Source organism: Lolium perenne, chromosome 6 (genome assembly GCF_019359855.2).
Source record: "Lolium perenne isolate Kyuss_39 chromosome 6, Kyuss_2.0, whole genome shotgun sequence".
Classification (NCBI taxonomy): Eukaryota; Viridiplantae; Streptophyta; class Magnoliopsida; order Poales; family Poaceae; genus Lolium; species Lolium perenne.
This window is the reverse complement of record NC_067249.2, coordinates 266052659-266080393: the sequence shown is the minus strand read 5'-3', so window position 1 is coordinate 266080393 and position 27735 is coordinate 266052659. Positions and strand designations below refer to the sequence as shown.

Sequence of the window (27735 nt, the reverse complement as noted above, 5' to 3'; positions counted from 1 at the left end):
GTTGAGGTAGTGCTCGGCGAGTTCCCTAGGTACTCCGGACATGTCAGAAGGTTGCCATGCGAAGATATCCATGTTAGCGCGGAGTAACTCGACGAGCGCGCTTTCCTATTTGGGGTCCATGTTGGCTCCGACTGAAACCTGCTTGGAAGAGTCACCTGGGATGAGGTCATGCTTCTTGGTTTCTATCGCGGGCTTGAAGGAGGTTTTCTGCTCGGAGATCTGCTTCTTGGTGGTCTGCATCTCAGTCGGATCCACCGCGGCTCTGTAGCCTTTCAGCTCTTCTCCGGATATCACAGACTCTGCGAAGGCGGCTTCGCCTAACTCGCACTCATGAGCCTTTTTGTAGTCTCCGGATACGGTAATCATACCTTTAGGACCCGGAATCTTGAGCTTGTTGTAGATGTAGCACGCTCTTGCGTGGAACTTGTGGTAGGTGGGCCTGCCGAAGATGACGTGGTAGGAGCTCTTGAAAGGCACAACTTCAAACGTGATCTTCTCTTCGCGGAAATTATGAACGTCGCCAAAGGCCACGGGAAGTGTGATGCTGCCGAGGGAGTTCGCCTTCTTACCCGGAACCACACCATGAAACTCAGTGGTGCTGTGTTTGAGCTGTTCCTTGGTGAGGTTCATCCGCTCTAGAGTCTCCAGGTACATGATGTTCAAGCTGGCTCCGCCATCCATGAGGCACTTGGAGAAGTCATACCCGTCTATGCGGGGACTTACAACCAAGGCGTAGCATTCCTTTGGCACGATTGCGGGGTGATCCTTCCGATCAAATGTGCACGGGATTTCCGACCACCTGACGTACTGCGGCACAGCCGAAACTATGGCGTTCAGGATCCGGGTAGCTGACTTGGAGGCGCGTACTGTTGGGGTTCCGAGGAAAGTGTGGTAAGCCCCCACGCTCTTTTTGTCGAATGGATTGGATTTACCTGCGGCTCCTGCCTTAGGATCCGGCGAGTTATCATCCTCATCCATCGCCTCGGAACTATCGTCCTCTTTGTCCTTGTTCTTGCCCTTGCCACCTTTGCCGCGTGGGCGGTGCTTCCGGGCGCGCTTGTATCCTGCCTCCGGGTCGTTCTTTAGATCATTGACCCATTTGCAGTTGCGGTTGGTGTGAGTGGACTTCCCCGTAGCCGGATCCAGATGGGCCAGGCAGGGCATGTCTCTGTATTCCTCATAGGTTTGCGGGGCGCGGGATCCGCCAGCTGTGACCTCGGAGGTATGCTGCTGACCCCTGCCGGCTCCGCCTCCGCGTCCGCGTCCTCTGCCGCCTCCTGAACCTCCGCGTTGAAACGCCATGGCGATCATCTCGGATCCGCCACTCTTCTGGTCATCAGGGTTCTTGCGCTTATGGCTGCTGTTGCTACCGTTGTCACGGTTCTTTTTTTGCTGATGCAAGGGGATTGCTGTGACTGCGAGATCACCGCCTGCGTCATCATCGGCGGCAGTGTGATCGCTGGCGATGGTGATCATGTCGTCCAACGTCAGTTGATTTGCATTAACCATGCAAGTTAGCTTGTGCCGTAGCAATCCTCCTCGCTGCAAGCCCCCAATGAAGGCGTGCATTGCTGTGCGGTTGTCGACGTTCTCGCACTCGTTTCTGCATGCCAACCATCGGGTGAGGAAATTCCTCGATGTTTCGCCCTTCTTCTGGATGCATGCCTGTAGGTCGCTTGTTGTGGCAGGCCTCTTGTAGGTGCCCCTGAAGTGTTTCTCGAAAGCGTTCTTCAGGTCGAACCAGCAAAAGATGGAATTCTTCTCGAGGTCGCTTAGCCAGATCCGGGCTGGACCTACAAGGTACAACTGAAGCATGCGGCAGGCGATGTTAGGGGTTCCTCCGGCGAAGGTTACAGCATTGTAGTAATCCTCAATCCAGGTATCCGGCCTTTCGGTGCCATCATAATGCTTCAGATTTCCAGGTAGCTTGAGGTTCATCCTTGGCTTTGGTTCCTCTCGAATCATCCTGCCAAAGCACTTCGGACCAATGTAGTCGGTTATGTACTCGTTAAGGCGATCCCGCGCGTCGCACGAGCCGTGGCGAGGAGACTTTGAGCGAGAGCGAGATCTCCGGCCATTGCCTCCGCCTCCACCTCCGCCGTCACCGCTAGGTGGTGGTGAGGGAGACCTGCGAGGTGGGCGGTCTGACTTCTTGCTTCCGCCATCTGAATCTCCTCGGCCTTCCTGGTGCCGGCTCCGGCTCCTGTGGCTGCCTTCGCCCTGGCGTTGGCTGCCCTGGTGGTTCCGGTGCGGTTCCGGGTTCCGGCGAGGCTCTGGGTCATGGCTCCGACGAGGTTCTGGATCGCGGTTCCGGCGAGGTTCTGGACCACGGTCCTCATTCCGACTCCTTCTGGGCTCGGGCTCATGAACATTGTTCTGGTTCCGGCGAGGTTCCGGCGAGCGCTCCCTGTTTCTGTTTCTTGGCAGCACGTTGTCGCGGATAACAATCCCACCATGCCCTGGGGGCCCTGGTGTTTCCGGCTGGACTACGGCGGCGAGGGGTCGCGGGTAACCGTTGGGCGGAGGAGAGGGTTGCGGTATTTGTCTCGTCCAGAGTACATTGCATCCTTTCCCTTTCTTGGATCTGACGGTGGCGTCTTTGATGGTACGGGGATCGGATTTGGGTGTTCCCTGGCTTTCCTTCTTCTGCGCTCCGAGGATCCGGTGTGTGATTCATCGTCGGGATGCCGATCAGCGCGGGCGTCCTTCGCGCGGTAGATACACGATTATCTGGATTGGATTCCAACCTGCGCGAAGTATCCGCCTTGCTTTCTTCTTTGCATTCTTTGAAGCGACAAGGTGTGCGGAGATAGTTGATATCAACCTCTTCGTCCTTCTTCTTCAGCAATTCCGTAGCTTTTTGCATGTTGTCCTTTGGGGTTTCCAGCGGCTGGTGCTCTGCGGGCGTGTTGAAGGGTATCCTGCGAGGCGGAATTGCTTCTCTAACAATTCGATCGGCCTCCGCCTGCGCATAGATCATCTTTACCTCCCACTCAGCCCTCATGCTCTTGACCTGCTCGAGTGTGGCAGCAATCTCGCGGTCCTGTCTGTCGAAGTTTTCCGCCCAGGCTGCATGATCTGCCCTCCCTACCTTTAACGCAGCTTCGGTATCGGCGAGCTTCTTGGCTGTGGCCAGCATTTCCTCGGTGATCTCTAGAGCCTCGGATCCGTGGCGTCGCCCGGGGTTATAGGTGTGTTAAGAACTGCTCGCGCGGCCACCTCTTCTCGACAGGATTTCCTCCGAGGAAGAATCCCTTTGGGGTCGCACCCGAGACATTGGAGATCCTTGTTGAGATGGTTGGGGGTCAGATTGGCTGGCTTGGTCTCCAGATCCAGTTTGTCCCAGCGCTGCTACCGTTGCGAGAACCTGCTTGGGCTGGGCGGAGTCGACTTCGGGCTGATCACTGTATCCGTATTCCCTTATCTTGCGAACGAAGTCATCAGACTCCATGGAGGGGGTATCTCCGGAAATTGGGCTCAGATTGCCCAAAATCGACTCTTCAACCGGAGCTTCGCTTTCTCCGACAAGCTCAACCTGATCCGGATCCGCGTTGTGTTCCGGTGCTTCTACCTGCTCAGGACCAGCTCCGTCTTCTTGAGGGGCGGTTCCGGCGGTATGGGCCAAGAAGTGTACGAAGTGGCACCTCTGCTTTTCTAACACCTGGGAGACCCAGGCGGATCTGCATTGGTCTTCCACCTTTGTTTCCTGCTCAGGGGCGGATTGGGTGGGCTTTGAAATTTCCAGATCCAAGGCGGAATCTTCCTTGGGAAGCTCCTGCGTCTCGAGATCGGATCTTCGCGACGGCGTCCAGCTGCGGCGGTCGCGTGCGTTACTTACGAGTGGGTTTCCGTCGGAATCGACGGTTTCCGATGAAGATGTGTATGCCGCCAATTGGGACGATGGAGAGCTTGACGGGTTTGTCCTAGCCGGAATCCAGCACTCATCCGGAGGGACGATCGGCAGATTCCCGGCGTAAAGGACGCGCCCCACAGTGATGGTGTCGTCGTAGCTTCCCATGGCGGAACCCTCCCGGTTCCGGCCTCCAGACGCCACAGGCCCCGCGGTGGGCGCCAACTGTCGTTGCCTAATCGACGGTACCCCGGAGGAGGGATCCTCACGAGGGGGAGAAGAAGTAGGGGCCATAGGGCGGAGTGCACACGGGACGGTGGTACGCGAGTTACCCAGCTTCGGAACACCTGCACGATGACAGGGCCTACTGCTGCTTGTCTGGAATTATCTCGGCGCTTTCGCGTTGTTACAATGAGTTGTGGTTATGCCTCTAGGGCTCCCGGGATCCGGCTTATAAAGGCGCACGGATCTAGGGTTTACATGGAGAGTCCTAGCCGGATCGCAGATTGCCTAGCTACGGTACAATATCTTGCCGTGCACGTCACGGATCCGCCTTCCATACACGTCGTCCTGGATCCGGGTCCCTCATGGGCCTCCATGGATCCGGGTTACTCCTACGTCGGTACGGATCCGGCTTACTGATCCTGGGCCGGACTTCTTCCTTCATGATCAACAGCAACTGGGCCGCCCGATGGGCCACATGCCTCATCACCGTCTGTGGGCCACCCGGGCTTGCCGGATCTAGGCACTGTCGATGGTACACCCTTGAAGTATACCCACAACACCATGCCTCCACCGGCGTCCGCTAACGAGGTGCCGCACGTGATCGCCGACGACACTACTAGGAAAAGGCCTACCGCCGGCGAACCTAAAAGGCCCATTGCCGGCGCACCACGAGCCCGCCGGTGCGAACGCGCCGGTGATAAATGACATCGGCGGCGCACCAGAGCGGTGCGCCGGCGATATGTCGCCTACGGCGCACCACCCAAGCTTTCACGGCAAAGCCAAATTCCACCGGCGCACGTGCAGCTGCGCCGGCAGAGGTCTTCCAAAGATCGGCGCATGCCACGTGCGCCGGTAGTAGGGCATTTAGGTGCGCCGGTAATTATATTCGAAAATTCATTTTACAGCTTTTTTCTAGCATATTACAATACATATTTGACAGCAGTATATATTTACAACGCAGTTCATATTTAGACAGCATTACATGCAATATGAGAAGCACATAGAGAGCCAAGTTTCATTTCGGTATCAATACACAATTACGCAAGTCTCGTTCCGGAATGTGTTGATTCATACAACACATGTGCATATGCAACACCGAACGACGAAGTTTCACAAAGTTAGAAGTCTCGGTACATAGTCGTCACAAGTATCGTCATACACCTCACAATGTAGGTCCTAACCTAAACTACAATCACATAGAACATGACCAACATGGTCATGATGACCATCATCACGAAGGCCATGGTCTTCATCCGGTTCCTCCTCATGTCCCTCATCTCTCCCGCTAGATAACGGGCGTATCTTCCTTCCGCCTCCATCCTAGTGGGGTATCCCTTGTAGCTGTTGCCGGCTTGCACCTGTCTCCGATGATCCTCCCGATCGTCGTAGACTCCAGGGAACCCTCCCCTTGTACACGACATATGTCGTCGGCATCTCCATTCACAAGACAAGTAAAACGTTAGTACCAATGCAATGAACAAGTGCCAACTTAAATAAGAGACAAGTAGTATGAACTAAATAGCATGTGCCTCATACTTTGTTGGTCGAAATAAATAATAACATACAGGATGGGGTCGGTGAGGCTAGGTAGGATGCACAATAGATTGATATTTGTGGCCATCACACCAAGCCTCACTAGCCCCACCCCGAGTGTACAAGTGACCGAACATTTTAATCATCGGCCAATGCAATTAAGAAGTGCGAACTCAAATAGAAGACAAGTAGTACGAATTAAATAGCGTGCCTCATACTTTGTCGGTCGAAACAAATATTAACATCCAGGGATGGAGTCAGTGAGGCTAGGTAGGATGCACAATAGATTGATACTTGTGGCCGTCGCACCAAGGCTCACCGGCTCCACCCCGAGTGTACGAGTGACCGAACATTCTAATCATCGGCGAACTCCAAATACGAGGCAAGTAGTGGTCGAGTAAATGCAAATAATTATTAAGCTATGTACGCCATAATCTTGAAATATATAGCAAAGTAAATGAAACTATAGACACATGTTCACATGCACATTCATACAACTAAATAAAAGCAACTAGTCGATTCTATGGGAATATATAGCAATTATTACAGTACGGAAGTTCAAGGACATATCGTTCAAGCTTTAACAAGTGTTCCCGTCGTAGGATCAGGTTGTACGCCTAGGGGGGAATGGACGGCAGCCCTCAAGCGAGTTGAACGGCCTCTCATCACGCGACATCTCCAAGCGGAGTTCTATCTCGTCATTAGGTGGTAGACCGTAGCCGTAGAAGAACTCGCTGGACCTATTGTTGACATCTGCAGGATTATCGTGCAAATGAACTGCTGGATGCGACCTCAGCTTCTTTCTAATCTCTCTATCGGGGACATCCGCCATGTTTGCAAACCTATTTCTGAGATTCTACGGCAGCAACATGTCATCTGCGTACTTTATGTACTCCTGCATCTGAAGGATGGCGTACTCACGCGTCCATCCCATTGTCGGGCGTCGATCGCCCGAGGCAGGGAAGTTGATTGTGTGGGTTAAGACCAAGCCTCCTCGGGATTTCCTCTCTACTTTGAGGGGGCCTGCCTTGTTGGCGAAGCCGGTGAGAGCATCATTGAGAAGGGCCTTGATGTGGGTGTAGTCTTTCTTGTGGTCCCTACCCGAGTCGAGATAGATCGCATGCGAGTGTTGCGGGTGCACGACGATGAGGGTGCGTAACTTGTCTCTCGCGGAAAACACACGGATTAACCTTTGGAAATGCAAATGGAGATATAGGATAGAATGGTAATGGGGGACTAGCGAGTGATTACTTACTCGGGAAGTAAGGGATGAGAATGGCGCCCTTTTTAATGTTCGCCACATGAAATCCTCGGCCTTTGGGTGGCAATCGCCCGATCCCCAGCGTTGCAGATGATGCTCTCCCGCATATAGAAGGGGTCCATTATCGCGATGGTCGGCGTCTCCTCCTTAACAATCTGGAGACAAGCTAAGAGCAACTAGGCGAACCACACGAACGTGGAGCGCGTGCATGCGAGACATGCTGAAGATGTCGTAGAACCGGAAGAAGCACACGTCCGCGGGGAACGTCCCGACGAAGTTCATGCCACTTGTCACCTTCCCCACCAAGAGAGGGTAACCAGGATCTTTTGATTTGAGAAGAAGGTTCTCCACATGCAAGACAGTCTCATGCAAGCTCCTCATATCCGGGTGAGTTTCTTCACGACATGCTCGGCAGCATCGGTTGACCCAAGTGATGCAGAGGTCGCCAATTGTTTGGCAACTTCTCAAGGAGTGGGACCTTGTCCTTGGATTTGGCCGCCGCCGCCTTGTCTTGGGCGTCCTTCTTATTTTGCCTCATCCGCTTCTTGGGTTCTCATGATGGACCCTCCATCGCCGTAGTGGCCGTAGCACGTAGGGTGGGTGGGCTCTAGAGATTTTTGACGGCGGCGGTGGCGACCTCCTCGGGATTTTCCTCCTCACCGTTTCTTGAGAATCGAACAGCTTCTTGGAGCACACATATTTCAAGCCCGGCGCATCCTCATGGACAACTTGTGAAGACGTAGGAATATCCCATTGGAAGTTGTCACGTTCGTATTCCTCGGCCTCGGCGCAGCTGGCTGTTGTGGTGGGGCGCCGACCTGCAGCGCAGCCGGCCGTTCGGTGGGGCGATGACCACGGGCGCCGCCGGCTGTCGTGGAGGGACGCCGACATGTGGCGCCGCAAGGTGCTTGTCTTTGCTTGCCGTCGACCCCGAGTAGGTGTTGATCCGAATTAGGGTCTTCGGCCATAGCAGTACCCAACCCTTCGGTGAGGCCGATTCAACGGGCTATCGTCATCGGCACCATGCGGTTGATTAGGAGGAAACAAATCCTCATATCCCGGTAACGACAGAACCACTTCCACCCGGTAAACGTCATCCGCCATATCTCGTGTGTGCCACTTCTTATCCAGGGCCGAAGGATGGACCCCCTCGCGACGTCTTTGAGTTCGTCGTTTACTCTCATCAAGAAGGTGCATGGCGTCGAGAGCGCTGCGAGAACATGTGTATGGCGTTAGAGAGAGGGCAAGGATGACGAAACTAATATATTAACTTGATGTACACATTAGTTAATTACCGTGAGGGCGTTGAGCTCGGCTAATGTCGACGGGCCAGCACATGCGGCGGCGGGCATGCAAGTGACGGAGGGGCTGCTACCCGGCATGGACGGTGAATCCCTAGCACCAGCGACATTGCCGGCGGCCGGAGGAGTCTCCATTATAACATTGTCATTGCCGGCGGACGGCGGCACCATCGAGTTGCTGCCGTTGAAGCTAACCACTTGCATTTTCGGGGCCTTGTTTGCCACTCCTCATACCACGCTTGTAGAGCGTTGAAATCTGCTTGGATCTGAAGCGGCGACTTCAGCTTTGACTTCAGGTACGAGTGTAGCTTTGAGTTGCGGTACCAGTTGCGGTACCAAACCAGCTTGGACTTGGGCTAGGATTGACTCCCTCATTTCCTCCGCCTCCCGCTGCTTCCTCTCATTACGCGCATTTTTATCGGCCGCAGACGACAAGCCATAGTTACCATGCTTGTAGCCTGTACCGGCGCCAGCCACACGGCCTCTATGCGGCCTTCTCGTCGGTGAATGCTCATTAACGATGTTTAGCGCCCGTACGAGAGGCTTGTCCCATGCTACCCTGCCCGTCGACGCCTGGGACGAGGAGCCTTCGTCACCTTGAGAAAGTCTTTGTCTTTCTTCTTCCTGCGGAAGAAACGCGAACCATTTAGAAATGTTTCTACTATTATATTAACGATACTTGATCTAATTAAAACTGTAAATTGCTTACCAGTTTTTTCTCCAACTCCAGGACCTTCTGGTCGTTCGTGAACCAAATTATGCGGTTACGACCTTCGGGTCCGTGACAAGTTCCCCGGTTAGTTTCTTCTTATGGTACCGGGACTCGATGAATCTTCTTTCAAGCGGGTCCTTGTACTTGAGCCAGGGGTTCTCAATGCCGGCATTTACATACGCCTCGTCCTCCTTCGCCCAATAGGGCTCCTTTCCCTCGTACCCACGGCTCCCAAGGTTGTGGTTGCCGATGTTAAGCTCCCGCATTTCCTTCCCCCACAACTTGCGATTCTTGGTTGCTTGTAGCTCTTCATTGGCCACAAAAGCATCAAAGTCCGCCTGGGTGACATGCGGAAAGGCGGAGTGGACCTCTTCGAAACCTTTGCCCTCAGCAATCAGCTTCCGCACCATGTACTTATAGCTGCCGAGGTGTTTGGTGAACTTCGGAGGGCTTGTGAGTTCACAATGTTGTTGGTTTGATGACTAGAGGCGTAGTCGCCTAGGAACTTGTATCGTGCGTGCAACCTCGCAATGAGCTGGGCTCGCAAAGGCGCTTTGCTCTCAGCTCGGAGGTCCGTCTCGTTGAGATTGATGACCTCTCGGAGGATACATGCCAGTTGGTTGCCGTACCCTTGGCAACATCCTTAGGCTCCACCGGCAAACCACCGGCGGGGTCCACCTCTTTGATCGTGTCTCTGCCGGTGCCGACCGTGTTTTGGCGCCTTGCCTTCCGCGGCCTCTTGGCTCCACTTGTCCCGGTGCCACTACTCCCGGCGGCGCCGCTAGGATCGTCGCCGCTTGTCTCGCTGCCACCCCCGGCGGCGCCGGGTTGCCTCATCGCCGCTAGGCTCGTAGGTACTACCCCCGGCGGCGTCGCTTGCCTCGTTGCCGCTCGGCTCGTCGGCACTACCCCCAGCGGCATCCTCCATCTCATGGTCCTCGTCGCCGCCAACACCAGCGGCCTCGGCATCCTCCTCCGTCCTAAAGAAGTGCCTATTGTAGTGCTCCTCTAACTCTTCTTGAGACGACATGGTGGCTTGCACTAATAGAAGATGAAAAAGAGTTAGAATTCACGGAAAAATTCGGCATGACCTTTGCTAAAAATTGGTCATGCCGAGTGCTAGAATTGGCGGAACGGAAATGAATCGACATTCGGCACTCAATAGCAACTCAATCCCCGTAATGTAAATGCAAACATATAAATGCCATAACCATAACCATAACCATCTCCATAACCATGCCATCACCATAACCATCACCATATAAATTACAGTAGCATTTCAAAGATATACATTACAGTGGCATTTTACATCAGCATAAAAATAACACTTGACAAAGATCCATTTAAAACCGTAAAAGGAAATATTTGCAACTTAACACTTTAAATCCCATTATCGCTAGCATAGCAGTAGCTAGCAACTTAGCATTACTGCTTATTTACATAAACAAATGAAATATTTGCAACTTAACACTTTAAATCCCTGGCACCTACTGAGAACCTTGCATACTAGCTACTGCTAGTAAACCTACTGCTAGCAAATTAAGAAATGAAGTAAATCCGAATCGGTAGCATGCATTACAAAGAGCATTACAAAGTAGCTACCGACTATGTTCTCTGTATTATTTAGCATTTTACACCATAGCCAGAATTCAAACACTAAAATAAAAACCAGAATTCAAACAGTAAAATAAAAACCAGAATTCAAACCATCTTTAGTATTTTACACCATAACCATTTTACATCAACATAGAGAGCTTGTACCCACTTATACAAAATACACTAGGTACCTTATCATTTTGTTTTAAATGAACCAGATAAGGAACATAGCACCAATTTTCATTTTCTTTTAAATGAACCAGAGAAGCTCATGTGTCATTTCTCATTTGTGGATTATCGTAAGCTCCAATTATAAATCAACTAAATGAACCTAGCTAGCTACTGTCCATTTGCAACAAAGACATCATATATTTGCAAAAACACATCATACATTTGCTAAAAAAATTCAACCTGATTTCCTGATACATCTAAGAGTTTTCTCCAACCTCCCATCTCAAATTACATAACTCAAGTAATATAACCAGAGACAATAGTAGTAGCAACAATTTTTTAAATGAACAATTTTTTAAACCCTAGCAACCTGCAACTAAAATCATTTTCTAAATTCACCAAATTGTCTACCTCATTTCTAATATCTTGCATACAGCTCGAGTATCAAAGAGCTACAGCCTAAGTGCCTACTGGTGGAGAATGAACCAGGTGGTCAGAGATGGAGAGCTACAGCCTAAGTGCCTAACTGTCATCATTGAAAAATCATATTCTAATGTAGGGTCTAAATATTGCTACTTCATTTGCATTTCATCTAAACCAACTTGATTGCTATATCATTTAAACCTACTGCATCATTTTATTTCTAGTTGAAAAATTACAGAGGGCTTAATTGGTTTAGTTTAAAATTGGTTTAGTTTCAAACCAGAGAGCTTAATTGTTACTGTAATTTATATGAATTGGCAGTAGCATAACCAAAAAAAACCCTACTGCCTAGCTACCTAGGTACTGCAAGCATTTTTATTTTCATTTTCTTTTTTGGCAGTGAGCATGAGCATGAGCAGTAGCATTTCAAAACCATTTCAAAATCTTTATTTGCAACCAGTGAGCATCAACATGAGCATTCATTTCATTTCCATTTCCATTTTAAATAGTGAAGTAGAAATAGTGAACTAAACCAGAGAACTATTTTAAATGAACCAGTAGCATTTCCATTTCATTTCCACTATAATAAAAAACCCCAACTCAATTTCTTTTTTCAACAGCACTTGTTCTTTTTATGAATAACAGCACTTGTTCTTTTTATGAATAACCCCAATTCAGTAGAACTTGTTCTTTTTTCAACAGCACTTGTTCCATTTTCTTATTCAACAATTTTTCAATTGGAAGTAGTTCATTTGAATGTATGAATATGATTCAATTTCATTTTCAGCATGAAAAATATGATGCAATATGTCTATGCAACCAGAGAGCATCTAGCAGGAACCCTAACCCTAACTAGCAGATGGTAAATCCTAACACTACGGAGGAGGGGATAGGGAAGGGGAGGGAAGGGGAGAGGAAAGGGAAGAGGGAAGGGGAGAGGGAAGCTCACGGTGGCCGGCGCGCGGCTCCTTATTCTCCAACGGCGGCGCCGACGTCGCCTCCTCCAACGGGCCCGGCGCGCGGCTCCTTCTTCTCCAACGGCCGGCGCGCGGCTCCTTCTTCTCCAACGGCGGCGCCGATGTCCCCTCCTCCAACGGTGTGGCGGCGCCGGTGGAGGATGGTGGTGGGGCAGAACGGAGGCGGACGGTGGAGGGGGATTTGGCGGTGAACGGCGGCGGATGAGGAGAAAGGGGATGGGATCGACCGTGTATCGGAGAAGATGAGGAGAAAACGGTTAAGTCCGTAGTATAGCCGTGCGGAGCTTATTGCCGGCGCACCACCTACCTGGTTCGCCGGGGACAAGTATACCCCTGGCGAATTAATAAGCCCGGTGCGCCGGCAATAAACCCGCACAGCCGTAACACAGGACATGTCAAGTCACCGAGCTAGCCGGCCCATTTCCTTTTCTTTTTCCATTCTTTTTCTTTATTTCTTTTCTCTTTATTTTATGTTTCTTTTATTTTACCCCAAATGCTATACTATTTTATTTTTCTTATCTTTTCAAGATAATAACAAAGCAATATATATATGCATGAGTATGCAAAAACAAAAAAAATGAGTTATACATACACAAAATATTGACCAACACAATATTAATTAGTCATACATAAAATATTGGCCATGACCATATGAGTAGTTATGAATTACACAAAATATGAGTTATAGATTGCAAATAAAGTTTTACATCATCGATTGAGAAGAGTGTTTCGCTTTCTTCTTGCTTTTCTTGCTCGTCGTTGAATAATTTAGCCCCGTGTCGTGACTTCTTCTTTTGAAGGGTCGAATTCGACCTCGGTAGCGTGGTCCTCGCTTCTTCTTGTGGTGTATGTTGTGTCTTCGTCCTCGGATTCTTCCATCATTGGGTCTCCGACTTGTCCTTCGAAGTCTTCCTCGTTGGCGACTCCATCCATTCCGACGATGGTCCTCTTGCCTCTCCTCACGATAACACGGCTAGGCCTGGATGGGTCAGTTATGAAGAAGCATTGGTGCACGTGTTCTCGCCAAGCACCCATGGCTCATTCTCGCGCGGTGGCGTTCGTGGACTTTGATTTGTTGGCTTCGGGTAGAAACATGGTGGTGAAATACCGGTCTTCTTTTCTCGACGCTCTTAGCCCATCCGATACGGAACATCGGCACTTTCTCCCCCAGCGTAGCTAAGCTCCCGCATTTCCTCGATTCTTCCGTAGTATCTAGTATTTACGTCACCCGTCCAGGAATCCATCGTTACCCCCGAGTTCGGTAAACACTGTTCTTGTCTTTTTCTTCCGTGTAGAATGTGTACCCGTTGATATCGTACGCTTGGTAAGTCATGATGTTGGGCGCGGGGCCATGTGACAAGGCCAATACTAGTTTATCCTTGTCGAAATCCATTGGTGGAGGATTAGCATCAATGTGGTCTTTGAACCAGCGCGCGAAAGAGGAGTTGTGCTCTCTCGTATATTTCGCTTCCGTCATCATCGGCTTGCCACTGTTTTCTCTGTCATGGTTTTGTGCTCTTTCAACCAAGGATCGATCAAGTCAATGTGTTGTAGCGCTACTAAGTTGGCTCCCGTCAAAGTCGGAACTCCGACCGCACATGTGCACGTGCGCTTCCTTCCTTCCATTTTTGTGGCCTACTCCCTCGAACTCGCGGAGGTGCTTGTTTTGAGGCAAACCAACAGTGGTCCTCGATGTCTAGATAATTCGTGCGTAAAGAGATGCACTCTTCGGTGAGCCAGCCCCGTACGATGCTTCCATCCGGATGTGACCTCGTTACGAACGTATCCTTTAATGACCCCATTCATTCTTTCAAACGGCATCATGTTGTGTAAGAATGCCGGCCCTAGATCGACGATATCATCCATGATATGGACCAACAGATGGACCATCACGTCAAAGAATGTAGGCGGGAAGTACATCTCCATCTCACATAGGATCACCACGATCTCTTCCTGGAGCCTTGCGAGTTTCTTCACGCTTATCGACTTTCGAGTTATGACGTCGAAGAAGTTACAGAGCTTGATCAGCGTTGCACGGACATGGTCATCCATTATACCTCGGATTGCAACCGGAAGAATCTGCCGTCATCATCACGTGATGCTCATGAGACTTCATGCCGCTGAAGTTTCGTTTCTTGGGGTCCATGTATCTCGCTTATTAGCCCGGAGTAACCGAAGGGCACTCGACTCCTACAAGGCAATTGAAAAATTGATCGACCTCGGCCGGACTAAAAGTGAAGCAGGAGGGGGACAGTAATAGTCCGGCTGCTTAATCCTTTTGCGCTTCGACCGCCGTCCGCCTCCTCCTCCGATCGTCCCTCTTGGGCCGGCGGGATCTGAAGCTCTACCCCGATGCCCAAAACTTTCAGGTCCTGTCTTGCTTTCGGCCCATCTTTGGTCCGGTCCGGCATGTTGAGAAGAGTGCCAAGCAAGCTCTCGCACACGTTCTTTGTAATATGCATGACATCAAGGCAGTGAGGTGTATCGAGAATTTTCCAGTACGGCAAGTCCCAAAACACGGACCTCCTTTTCCATACACCAATGAGCGGCGTCGTTTCCTTTTTCTTCTTCTTCTCTCCAGGCTTTTGACGAATCTTTCCTTGCCAAGTGGCACTCCTTCCAACCTTTCAGTAATGTATCGATCTCTTCGCCGCTCTTCTTACGTGGAGGTCCTCGGGGTTCATTTGTACCATCGAACGTATCTCCACGCTTTCTCCACGGGTCGGTTTTCGTAGCCACCTTCGATGCCCCATGTAAACTGTTTCGAAGAGCCGGGATCCTTACCAAGCTGCAAAAACATCGTCTCTTCCATGCACCGACACATGCCTTGTGTCCATGGCACACCCGGCACGAAATGTAACCGTATCCGAGGTAGTCCCGCACCGTCGTGATCAACGCGGCTCTCAAAGGGAAATATTCTTCCGCGACGGCGTCCCATGTATCTACCCCTTCCTCCGCCCACAACGTTTCAAGCTCCTCCTTTAATAGTTCGAGATACATGTTGATATCGTTTCCTGGCCGTGTCGGCCCTTGAATTAGCATACTCATCTCGTATGTACTTCCTCTTCATGCACAGCCAGGGCGGGAGGTTGTAGATCCATACAAACACGGGCCATGTGCTATGTGTGCTGCTCTGGTTTCCGAACGGATTGAATCCGTCCGTGCTCGCACCCAACCCGATGTTTCGGGATCTGCCCCAAAACTTCCGAATTCATTGTCTAATGCTTTCCACCGGCTTGCATCCGAAGGGTGCGTCAAGACTGGGTGCTCAATCCGCTCTTTATCATTCAACACTCGCCTCCTTTCTTTCTGCGTGCCGCCGCATGAGCTTTGCTTCCTTGCGGTCCGCGTAGAACCGTTGAAGCCGGGGGGCGAGCGGGAAGTACCACACAACTTTCCGAGGAGCTTTCTTCTTCCCTTTCTTGTACCGTTCAGCTTCACACACAGGACATTTGGTCTTGTCCATGTGCTCCTTGCGATACATGATACATCGTTGATGCAAAGCGTGATACTTTTCGTGGGGTAAGTCGAGAGGGCACGTGATTCTCTTGGCCTCGGCTAGACTACTGTGACACGTGTTCCCGGCAGGAAGGAGATCTTTCACGTATTCCAGGATGTCGTCGACGCTTGTGTCCGTCCATCCGTGTTTCGCCTTCATCTGCGGCACATCGAGAGCTACTCTCAGCGAGACTCCCCAACCCGCGACCCGAGTCGTACAACGGAGTATTCGAGTCTATCTCGAGTTGCTCAAGCTTTGATTTCCGCTTGGCGCCTTTCGTCTTTTCGAGAAGCAGATCTTGAAGATGAGGGTCCCGCACGATCAAGCTAGCGGCACCTCTTCGTCGTCGTCAAGGTTATTGTCGTCGTCAAGGTTATCGTCCCGTGCGACAAGCTCTTCATCGTCATCAATATCATGATGCCCTCCTTCTTGCCGGCCATTATTACCACCGCCGCCGTCGCCCCATTGACCTCCGCGCCATCATCACTCATCCATTGAGTGTGTCCATGCATGAAACCATTAGTGAGCAGGTGCCCCCGCAATTTGCCTCGAATACAGGTCAAACCATTTCCTCGTTTGCATCTCCCAAGCACGGACACAATACCTCCGTGCGGTTATTTTCATACATGTCGATGATCGCGTGTTTCAGATATCTCATCACGATGCTTTCACTCATCTCGATAACCATTATCGCCTGCATGGTAAGATTACATAATTGATTAGAACCATGCATCCGTCGGTATAGTTTTCACGGAAAATTTCGGCATGACCTTCCTACACGGTAGGACATAGGAGCGCCAGAAATGTGCCGAAACGGAAACTTAAAGAATCAACATTTCGGCGCAACGTTGGCAACTCATTTTCAACGCCAACAACACACACAAGCACAAGCACAAACACAACATATATATATGCCACACACGAAGCTTTGCTTCAAATTAATGTCCAATATACGTTGATTTCATTCCTCAATTTGTTCATTAATCACCTATTGGTTTGATATACTCGTCAACAAGATCGAGACGTCGCGCCGCTACCACACGGCGTATGGAAGCTTCGACTTTCTAGATCTAGCTCTAGATTGAGCGGTCAATGCGGGATAGTAGATCTAGATCTACATAGGGGGATGTGGGAGATGCATGTAGGAAGGGAAGATTTGGTAAAAAAATATGATTTTGTTTGGTCAAATTGGCTAAATTTGGGATAGAAATGGGCAAAAAATAGGTGGGTTGGGAGAAGGGTCGGGTTGTGTGGAGGAGTGGAGTGGTAGTAGTGGGGGGAGTGGTTGTTGAGCGTAAATAATCGCTCAGTGTTATCGCCGGCGCACCATGGCACGGGTGCGCCGGCAGATTAAGCCGATCCGGCTCTATACGCCAGCCCAGGCCCAGGAAACGCTGTTGCGCACCAGCCCAGAGCGCGCCGGCAATAGAAATTTACCGCCGTGCGCTCCTGGGCTGGTGCGCCGCAATGTTTCCCCGGCTTTGGCCCGAATCGCCGAGCCCCCGCTAAACTTTGTCCCCGGCGCGTCATTTCCGAAGGTGCGCCGGCGATATGCCTCCATCGCCGGCGCGGCGGAAAAGGGGTGCGCTGCAACACTTCCCACCGGCGCACGTGCAAGGTGGTGCGCCGCACATATTGCCTCCACCTATAGGCTTTTTCCTAGTAGTGCGAGGAGGACATCGTTGAGGTGCGACCTCCGATGACGCCCTTCGTGTGATCATTTGGCCTTGAAGCACGAGACTATTTTTTTGGGTGCAGGATTATGATGAATGACGGCGATTTGGTGGCCGGATGTTAGCTTAGACTTGTATTGGAAAACCTTAAATTCGAATTTCTATCCATGTTTGTGTGTTTTTTATTCAAAAAATCCTATTATGGTTGTCGGTGTGAGGAAGCCTTCAAAGAATGTGCGCGTCCCCCATACGCAAGTATCAGCAAATGCCGACGTCTATTTGGGAGGCGCCGTGAGATGCTCTCATTGGAGTCAACAAGATGATGAAATGTTGCACTTGGATAAAATGTTTGGGTTCAAAATGACAAAAAGACAAAATCGAACAAGCCCCACGTCTAGGCACGATTCACCTTATATTTGTCATAAATTTATCTTTTTCATCCAATACGCAGTACAATATTTAATCATCTTTTGTTTTTAGGAGGATTCAAATTTTGTTTCAGTATTTAAAATTACCCTGAATTTTAGAATTTATAGGGTGCATAGCATCCATGTGCCAAAAATTCACGTCGGACATTGGGTGCCTATATATACACTTATCAACGTATGAACATAGCGAAAACTCTGAAGGCAGCCCGAGCTTGGGTGCTCCTTTTATCGAATCCCTATCAGACCATCCGTTTCATAAGCCTACGTCATAACACGTTGTGTATAATTTTGTATAGACAGCCTGATGAAATACAGAGCCTGGATAGCCCCAACCACCTCACTCGTATGCATCATAGAACATGGAGGTCGAAAAGCAGTCAGGCCCATTCTATTTCCTCTTCTCTCTCAACTCTAATCCCGTGTCGAAGCGCATCTCGATCCCCACCGGCCACCGCCTCCGCTCTGGCCGGCCCCGCCGCGACTCCCCGACCGACGGCGCCACCAGCCGCCGCCGCCCTGACGAGGTCGCGGTTGCTATCGGCGTCTCCCTGCTAGGCCCTCTCCCCGCGGCCAGAGGAGCTCGTGGTTGTGCGCGTGAGGCTCGCTCGGTCCGTGCCCATGGCTGTGGTGCGCGCCCCCACGTCGTCCGCATCAGGTGCTAACAGGGACGGAGCAGGTCGGCGCTGCTGTCTTGGATAACCTGACCCCATTCCAGTAGAGGTGACACCATAGCACTCTTTGTGGAGCTTCGTCCCTGGCTGCTAGGTAATCAGTACATGATGCACTAGCTAATCTATGCACTATCTGCTAGCTCTTTGGGTGATGCTCTTTTTCTGTTATCTGGTAAAATGTTGTACTAGTACGCATAATTAGAATTTGCTAGCTGTATGTGATTCAGTGCAAATTTTGATTGCAATTGTTTCAGATATACTGATTTCAGCAGAATAGGAAATTATAGAGTCTATGACATGTAGACCCCCTTTGTTATTGACTAAACAAACGGACAAGTTTTTGTCCAAATAGGTCTGCCGGTTGTGCAGACTCTTGTCCAGGGCGACCCATTTTGGACAATAATGGACATTTTTGTGTCCGAAATAGGTCTCCCCATTGAAGATGCCTTTAGATTATAACTAACTTCTAGTTGAATAACTCCCTCACTGTAAACATTGCCGAAATTATTGATATATACCCCTTTTATTTTTGTTGACCTGAATATTACGTTTGAGTCTAAACTCGTACTCTACGAACTAACAATCACTACAGTTCCTCACACAAATAGACAATCTTATAAGATAACCCGGACACCGTCCAGTTGTAATTAAGCACCTGCATATATAACTTCTCGCCATTGTCAAAAAATCTAGTTTATTTACTGTCGCTAGCCCACCTACAATTACCACAACTACCCTAATTTAGCATATAAATAATTTATGCATCCAGTTTCACACACCTCTATTTACTAGCTATGCGAGATTATTTTCATACCTCTCCAAATTACTGGAAGTTCTTGCAGAAATGTGAGTGTTGCACATTGTATATTTGTTGTTAATTATCTCTCAAGTAAACATAACTTTTAATTGATCCACGATTTTCATTTCGTCAAGTCATGGATCATACATGAGTACCCTAGATTAGTAGACATTCTTGGAATTGTTATCAGGAACTGTTAATTGGAACCACCCAATGGATCACAAGCTTTTCTCTTGTATAATCAGGCGAATAATGCAGATCAACATCACAGAATGCATCATGGCATGGATTTCTCATTTGAGCTGTCATCTTGAACCATAATTTATGTAAATCTATCCCATTCGCACCATTTTTAGCTTACATATCTAGCACTATAACCCAATTAGTTAGGAAATTACACCACATTACTTATTAACGTCATTAACCATAATCCATCATCTAATCACAGGTAGATGTGGTGGCAGTAATGAATTACTCAAATATTGCATCTATCCCAAACCAATTTGTCAAACAGGGGTTTACCGTAAACTCTTGCTGGCTGGTGAGTTGCACTACACTATAATGTTATATATTACCAATTAATCAGTACACAAATGCATTTATTTATGTTACTAATGCACACATACCTTCCCACAAATCCAAAATAATTTAGATTATAAAACACTTCTCCATGTTGTTCCACACTCCTTTACTTCTACTTGACAGCTTGTACAATTTTTCTTTTGAAACGCCGAAGAAAATAATTCATGTCATGGACCCTACCACTGGATCTTGAGGATTAAACGCAACAAAGAAGCTAAAACTAACTGCAAATTTAATCCAAAAAGATTTATTTGAATGCATCTAGAAATATTTCGCTGACTGGCAAGTCGATAAATTCAACTTGTCAAAGCGATTCCCTATACTAGTACACCCATTACAGGAGGTTATCATTTTACGCTGCTTGAACGTTCCTCCTTATTTCCTATGTAAATATTGTAGTAACAAGAATATGCGTGATGCCACGACTGTATTCAAATGTTTTTTACAGTGATGAATCCGATATCTGCACATCTTTTTTGTGAAAAACTGGTGTCTAAGACTTGAAATTAGCAGTTTGCAAGGTCTTACCTTTATATGATTTCTATGGTTATCAATTTCTTTTATATATTTATCCAGCCTGAAAAAAAAAGTAGCTACCAATCTTGGCTGTTGCTGTGGGGTTCCACAACATAGCTGACAAGTTATTTTACTTGCAACATATCACAGGATAATATTGATAACCACGGATGAATGATATTACACAAAGTAATGATGATGCAAGGGAGCGCATCCAGTTTTGCTGAAGATCGCCTCCACGCTGCTAACATTGAACTTACCATGTTGGATTAAGCAATGCTGCCACACTTGTGTAGATGCCCGAACATGTAAATTATGTCTAAATCCATTAGTAGTATATCAAAACTCCAAGATCCCCAGAGCCTGCAATCTTTACGTTCACTGCTGGACAATCTCATCTAAATCAAAGACATCCATGTTCAACTGTTTTACATTTTATTCTGCTAACACCAGTAAGAAGACTTACATGGATCTGAACAAAACTACACAGATGGATAACCATTCGCAACATCATAGCTTTTCTGGTGCTTACACTGGAAATTTATAAAGAATTTTCAGTACGAAATATCTTGTATTATGTCCTTGATTCGATAAAAATAATTAGACATGCCTTAAGAGCATCTTTCAAGTTGGGTCCCCCAAACGCATCCGGATCGAGCATTTGGGGGACGTGTTTCATTCGTGTCGCGTTTGGGGGACGTCGCTTCCCAGCCGTGTCCTCCAAACGCCGCCCTCAAACTTTAAAATACTTTTTTTATTTAGTATATAGAAGAAGTGTCCTCCGGTGGCGCTTCCTGCTCGTCACCTCTTCCGAAGAGGCGATGTCGTCCGATGCGACGCATCGGAGGAACTTGTGTCCTCCTCGTCGTCGACGGAGCTCGTCGGCTGCGCCTTCTGCTTCGCTTTCGCCTCCGCCTTCGCCCGGGCCGCCGCCGCCTCCTCAACCTCTTCCTCCTCCTCAGCCTCGGCCCGGCGGCGGGGAATCATCGTTGCATCATGGAAGCCCGGAGAGGTCGCTCATCATGAGAAGCTTGGATGAATGGCGATCGATTGAAGATCCGAAAGCGCCTACGTACGGGTCTTATTGAGCGTGGATGACCGGCGGCACAAATATCAAAGAGACCGGCGGTTGCTCTTCCGCAGAGTACGCGCTCCATTCAGCAGGTTCGCGCGTCGATCAACGCGGTTGCCAATGCGACGGTTCCACTTCCCGGCTATTGCATCGTCCCTAGGTAGGCGGCGGTTGAGCGTCCGTCCGTGAGTCGCTGACGCGTCGGTCCCGCCACGCCTCGCCTCTCTTTTCGTTGTGTCTGGCGTGCCCGGAGCGTCCCCTCGTGGCGGGGATGGCCTCGGGGCGCCGGACACCGTATCGGGCCGCGCCGAACAAAAAGCGACTTTGGGGGACGCGGTTGGGAACGTTTTTTTGTCCGACGCGTCCCAAATCCCTTTGGGGGACGGTTTGAGGAACGCGACTGGAGATGCTCTAACTTTGTCTAAATTTGGTGTCTTAACTTTGTCTCAAAATTTAGACAAAATTAAGACATATTTCATGCGACAGAGGGAGTAACAAAAATCCAGATCTAGAAGCATGAATAGTGTCCCTTTTGAATGTTCAAAAAATTGTCCAATTTGTCTTTTTTGCTGTATCTACAATACTAGGTATTTCACATTAAAAATTTGCACGCTGGTACTGTATATAGTTGAAATTTTTGGAAGTTTTCAAATTTTTCAAAGAGCCCGGGCTCTAATTAGCACTTTTCACCTTCCCAACCTCGTACTGTACCTGTTTAGACTAATACACATTGCACGGCTGGCACATGAAAAACCTCCGTTTACTAATGAACGAATGAAAAATGGTCCATGATGTTCCACAACTCCAATGGTTTGCCTGTGCGGTACAGGTTCTCATCGGCGGAAATTTATTTTTCTACAGCGTACCAACTGTCCTTATTAAAGTTTGTACTACCAGACTAGACCAAGAAGACGTGTATTGCAATTTCAACACACCGTATATCATTAGAAAATGGGCAGCATTGATTGCTTGGCGATTAACCACAGCCACTCACCAGCCGAGTGCACCCAAGCCCGGGCGTACCGTGCTACTATAGCCTTTTGGCTTACCATGGCTGCGCTGCATACGATTGAGGTGGTTGGCTGGTTGCTGCCCTGTATTGGTTAGAAAGATTACCAAAGATTATACAAATTGGGATATGACGTAAGCTAAGGAAATCAATGGTATGATGTGGAAATGATATAAGGTGCACTCAAGCTCGGGCGTACAACCGAGTTTTCGATCTTACACGCTGCTGTGTTGGCCGTGTTGTCAGTCTCCAGAATGAATAACTTTCTGCAGCCTAGCTCCTTCGCTAGTTCCACCGCATGTTTGCACGCCAGGACTTTAGTGTGAACCTATGCCACTCCTCGACTAAGGCAATCGATCTTCTCATCATCCGTTCTGGCTATCCGTCATTCTTGCCTACAGAAAGCTGGCTTCTCTGGCAGAGAGCTTTTTCTTTTCTTGAGAACCTCCGATCTTTCATTCAAATAGTAGGCATTGTTTACAGTCAAACTCAGGCAACTCAGCCCAGCAGGTGGCTAAAGCAGCCATACATGACGGCCTACTCGTAAAGAGTAAAGACGAAGCAACCTCCCTTCGTGATTTGAAACCCAGCTTCACCCTTCCTTGAGCTCTGAGCTTTATCTTCCTCCGGCAGAGAACTGACTCAAACTGAATACTGATGGTGCTTTTCTTGTATCGTTACGCGCCAGCCATACTTGGTAGAACAGCCCAATTTCGTTTTCTTTGAATCCAGACAGCTAAAACTTTCCAATAGCCAGTCATGTTTACCGTAGATGATTATTTGACAGGTCCTTCCCTCACTTCCGAACCACCTCAAGCGCCGAGAGGGACTCGCCCGTGGCCAGATCGAGCTCTATCTCCCCATCGATCTCGGAGAACCGTGAGCTGCTGGTCGAGGGAGGCGTCGGTGACAAGCTCCACGGCGTCAGGGTCATGCATCATCATCGCATCAAAATTCCTTATCATAAAAATAGGCACTATGATCTCAGTTTACAATTTTGTTTATCCATAATAATTCAGAAAATTAAGAGCACCAGAAACAGCTCAACATCCTTTTAGCATAACAGAAGAAACAAAAGCTTAATCAATTGCCACGAAAACTATGCGGAATCAAAGCAAGAACCTCAAACAGAGACACAATAACTAGTCATTAGAGTATTCACAAAGAACAGCAGGTCTCTCATCCAGGCAAATGAATGATTTGTGTAATGGAACGAACAGTAAGTTGTCGAGACACAATAACTAGTCATTAGAGTATTCACAAAGAAACATTAGATCTCTCATCCAGACAAATGAATGATTTGTGCAATGGAACGAACAGCAAGCCACAATTTTGTTTTGCTTCCCTCTCTCAAGTTTTGTACAGTTGTGCCTCCTAAACTTAACCCACGAGTGAAAAAAAAAAATCGGGTCAGATGTATAATCAATTGTCATATAATCCTGGTACATTGTAATGGATAACCAGGAACAAATTTGTTCATACTGTTGCACGAACATCCTATGGCAGAGATGACGACGACTCGTCCGCCCGACGGGTCAGCACACAGTCCTCCAAGAACTTGGTTAGCTCAGAGGTGTAGAGACCCGGATTGCTTCGGTAGTGGTCGACGTGAGGAGACGACACGAAGTCACACGACCTCACCTTACACCCCGCTTTTCGTTGGCTCTCCACGAATGACTCCACTGACTTTGCGGGGATGACCCGGTCGGCAGAGCTGTATATGTACAGCTGGGGGCAGTTTGGTTGGTTCGAGGACAAAATCTCCATAACACCGGATAGCCTCCTGTAAAAAAAACAAGATGGTCAGTGAACTGCCATGTAGTCGTTTCACTGCATTTAGGATTAGGATCTTGAGCACTGGTGTGCTATTTCAATAATAGGTAGTTTTTTTTCTTTATCAACTGTCAGGGGCAGAAATACTGGCGTAATCACCAATAACATGATGAAGCCTGTTGTCAACACGTAGAGATATGTTGATCAACCGAACCATGTCATAGTTTAGTGCATCTACTCTATAATAGGTATTTTATTATATTAGGCTACAAAGACAGTTACATCATGAGCCATGGCATGATATAATGAATGATGACCAGAGTAATTATGCAAGCGCCAATCAAACATTGAACTCATATATACAAGTCAGAGGCCACGCCTCACATTTACAAACAGAAACATTGAAAAGGCATGGAGAATAGGACTGAAAATGCAAACCACTCATGCATATGTGAATGGGATACATACCTATTTATGGCTGGATAGTTCAGAACAACATCAAAAAACTTCTCCAATGCAGATAGTAGAACGGCCTCGGTTGCTGCTGGCTTCAGATCTCTTTGAGACTCCACAACTAGGACGTCAGACCTTGTATCGTTTGATATAGCTCCTTTTGTTGCTACGCTGTGTTTCTTCATGATAGCCGCCGAGAAACCTAGAGCCCAAACCTGAGCTCAGTAAAAAACACAAAATTTAGTAACTATGTTTAGGTTCCAACAAACCTTTTTTCTATGTGATATGCGAGAAAAAAAATGACCAGGGAATATACGAGTAAACGATAGCAAATATGAAATACATTTTTCTGATAAACAATGAAATTTGGATGTGGAAAAATAACAAAGTAAACCATAACCATTTAATTCCGTTCACCTGAGGTTAGCTACAGTTTTTACCTGAGAATCAGGGACAGCAACAGGCGCTGAATCGACTATGGAACCCTTAATTTTGTGCACTGCGGAAGGATCTTGCCGCTGCAAGTTCTCCAGTATCACACCATAGCTGCAACAAACACACAAAGGACTCATAAGCTTAAGAAAACCAAAGGTTTCAGTTAATTCTTGCTGTGATAAATCCAAAAGAAGATGCATGTACCAAAGCCAGCCGGTGTTACTGAAAGTGTGGAAGACTATCTTCTTCCCGTCCTCCTCCCTGACCCAATCGGCGAGATGTTCGGAGAGCATCTCGACGTTCTTCTCAGCCTTCCCTCTGACATTATAGCTGACGATGTCAGACATGGGCAGCGTGAACGTCACAGCATGGAACCCCCTGGAGGTGTACCACTCAGCATATCTCTTGAGATGCTTCTGCTTCGAGCCCAGCCACCCAAGCAGAACCACCACGGTCTGCGACCTGTCATCAGATGAGCCACTACGCGCCCCAGGGTGTGGCAGATGCCAGCGGTACAGAGCATCCGTTGACAAGGAAGGGATAGCAGCCGTCGCGCCCTCGGCCTTGGTGAACCTCGCGTACTGGTACACCATGTTGATGACCGGCAAGGACGCGACGGGTGCCTTCGCGGCCAGGTCAAACGCAGCCTGGTGGTGGCTGCGTGGGAAGGACTGTAGCCCGGACAGCGCTGAGGTTGAAGGCAGAGATGGTGCAGGTTCTGGTTTGGTGGATGGAGGAAGGGGCATGACGGTGCCGGCATTGGCGTCGATGAGCCTGTGGTGGTGGGATAGCCTGTCGGGCAGTTCGATGGAGGTGACCGCAGCGAAGGCAGCGACCGCCATGGCGGAGAGGGGTCGATGGAGGGGGGCCGAGAAGAAAGCCATAACTGCCTGACTTATAGTAACCAGGTTCTGCCAATGAGAAGGAGCTGGTTTCTGCTACTAGTATTTATTTGCCTTCCCCTGCCCTGAGTCTTGAGAAGAAGAGAAACAACAGCAAGAATAGAGTTAGATGTCGGTCCTTGCACGCGGTTCACATAAATTGAATTGAACTGAATTCAACTGCAGAACAATAATACACAGAAAATATGTGTGCCACGACATTTGTGTGCCCCAATTCACCTAACGAACCCAGACCATGTGAGGCCTAGTACACGTCTTTGTCAGGGTCAATACATGGAATATATATAACAAGATTAGGAATTTGTTTGTTGCTTACCTAGTCGAATCGATCTCCTGGCTGGAATTGGAGCAGGACTGGGCTGGCTGTCAAAGTTGAATTGACAGCCGAGCCCTGTGGACGGCGGAGGTCGCCTGCTACCTTGCTCCTCCTGCATACATGATGTGGAGGTTTAATTTGACCAGTCCTTTTCGTGGGATCCACAAGCAAAAGAGAAAACAAAAGGAAGCTTTTCTTTTTCAAAAATGCGAGGGAGGGAGGGAGGACGGTGGTCGGTGGGAGCATGATTGGTGGCGGCGATCTGCGTACGCAGACTTCTAATTGCGGAGTGGTAGGGGAAACACGCTTTCTTGCTCCGCCATTGCAGGAGTATGCGGAGAACAGGGAGAAAGAGAGGAAAATATTATCCTGAAATCCCTTCCAGAAAAGCTGGAAGAAAGAGGACTTTGCAAGAAGGAAATCGGAGCAGGGAAAAAAAGAAGAATAGATCCACGGAGCAAGCAAGAACGCAAACCAAATAAGAACGAGGGAGGAAGAGGGCGGGAGCGTACCAGGCAAGGATAGTAGGAATCTGATGAGGAAATCCGTCGCGGCCGAGATATGGAGCAATCCTGGCAGGAGGAGATAAAAATAGGTCTGGCCGCTGCAAGCGAGTTTTGAAGGCCTGGCCGCGCCGGAGATCGAATCGGATTCGGAAATTGAGGGAGGCGGGCGACGGCGCCGTCCGTCGCTGCCCACCCGACCCGACCTCACCCGCTCTCGAATTCGGAAATTGAGGGAACCTGGTCCAAGTTGGTGCCTTGGTGGGAGTATTTTATTTTCTTTCCTCCTAGATTCGACTCTCTCCCTAGTATGGGGTATATAGTCCAATATACTAGGAATATACCCTCTTGTTAATTTTATTTTATTGTGAAAAGTGAGTGTTACTCTTTCAAAAAGAATATTTCTAAAAATAAAAATAAGTATTAATTCTTAAAGAATAAAATAATCACGAAATTTGTGCATGTACACCACCACACGAGATGCGCACACGCTTCACATGTTTCTAGATGACCGAGAACATGCGGAGGCACTCTTAGGGCAATTTTTTTGATAAAGGAAGTATATTAATATTAAAAGATACCAATTACACTCAGTTTTTGCAACAACCTCACACCCTAGTGACAGTACGGATGCACACGACTAAAAAAGAGTAAAGAAAACAAAGAAATAAAAGTCCCGCTACAATCTTCTAGACCTAGCAACAGCAATACAACCACCATCGTGACAACACCTGAAGTACAGACTCTCCAAAAGTGACGCCTCCAAGAAGGAAACAGTGCACCAACATCGTCGTCGCCCGACCAAAGACCTTAGGTTTTCACCCTGAAGATAATTCTCACTCTCAAAATAATGTCTCGAACAAGATCATTGTCAGACACAACCAGTTAAGGCCAGACCTTGGGTTTTCACCCTGAGATGTAAGACTCTGAACTTCCCTTGTGTTGCCATGTGGGCGACCCAAGGGTAATCCAAACCCTACCTTTTTAACCTCCTCCTCCAGCTCTCTTTCTCTCTCCCCTCGGTTGTTTTCTAATAGGAAAAGCAAGACCGCTTC

At 48.6% G+C, this 27735-nt stretch overlaps 1 protein-coding gene and 1 long non-coding RNA gene across 2 annotated transcripts; one reads left to right on the top strand and one right to left on the bottom strand.

The window, feature by feature from the left end:
• The first annotated feature begins 17913 nt into the window (after positions 1–17913).
• LOC127305502 (uncharacterized) lies at positions 17914–20664 on the top strand. Its single transcript, XR_011746245.1, has 3 exons — positions 17914–18414; positions 19365–19660; positions 20368–20664. It is a non-coding gene; the product is annotated as an uncharacterized lncRNA (long non-coding RNA).
• Positions 20665–23522: 2858 nt separating this feature from the next.
• LOC127305498 (uncharacterized) lies at positions 23523–26950 on the bottom strand. The gene is made up of 6 exons (XM_071821260.1): positions 26690–26950; positions 26178–26289; positions 25164–25932; positions 24965–25070; positions 24540–24739; positions 23523–24081 (listed from the first exon to the last, which is right to left on the bottom strand). Exons 3-6 carry the CDS (start codon positions 25841–25843, stop codon positions 23796–23798), a joined length of 1272 nt encoding a protein of 423 aa, XP_071677361.1. The 5' UTR covers positions 25844–25932; positions 26178–26289; positions 26690–26950; the 3' UTR covers positions 23523–23795.
• Between the last annotated feature and the right edge of the window lie 785 nt (positions 26951–27735).

Coding starts and splice junctions, on each gene's coding strand:
- LOC127305498 (XM_071821260.1), bottom strand. CDS start 25,843: ATGGCTTTCTTCTCGGCCCCCCTCCATCGACCCCTCTCCGCCATGGCG. Junction 25,071..25,163: donor AGTAACACCGGCTGGCTTTG/GTACATGCATCT, acceptor TGTTTGTTGCAG/CTATGGTGTGATACTGGAGA. Junction 24,082..24,539: donor AACTATCCAGCCATAAATAG/GTATGTATCCCA, acceptor TTTTTTTTACAG/GAGGCTATCCGGTGTTATGG.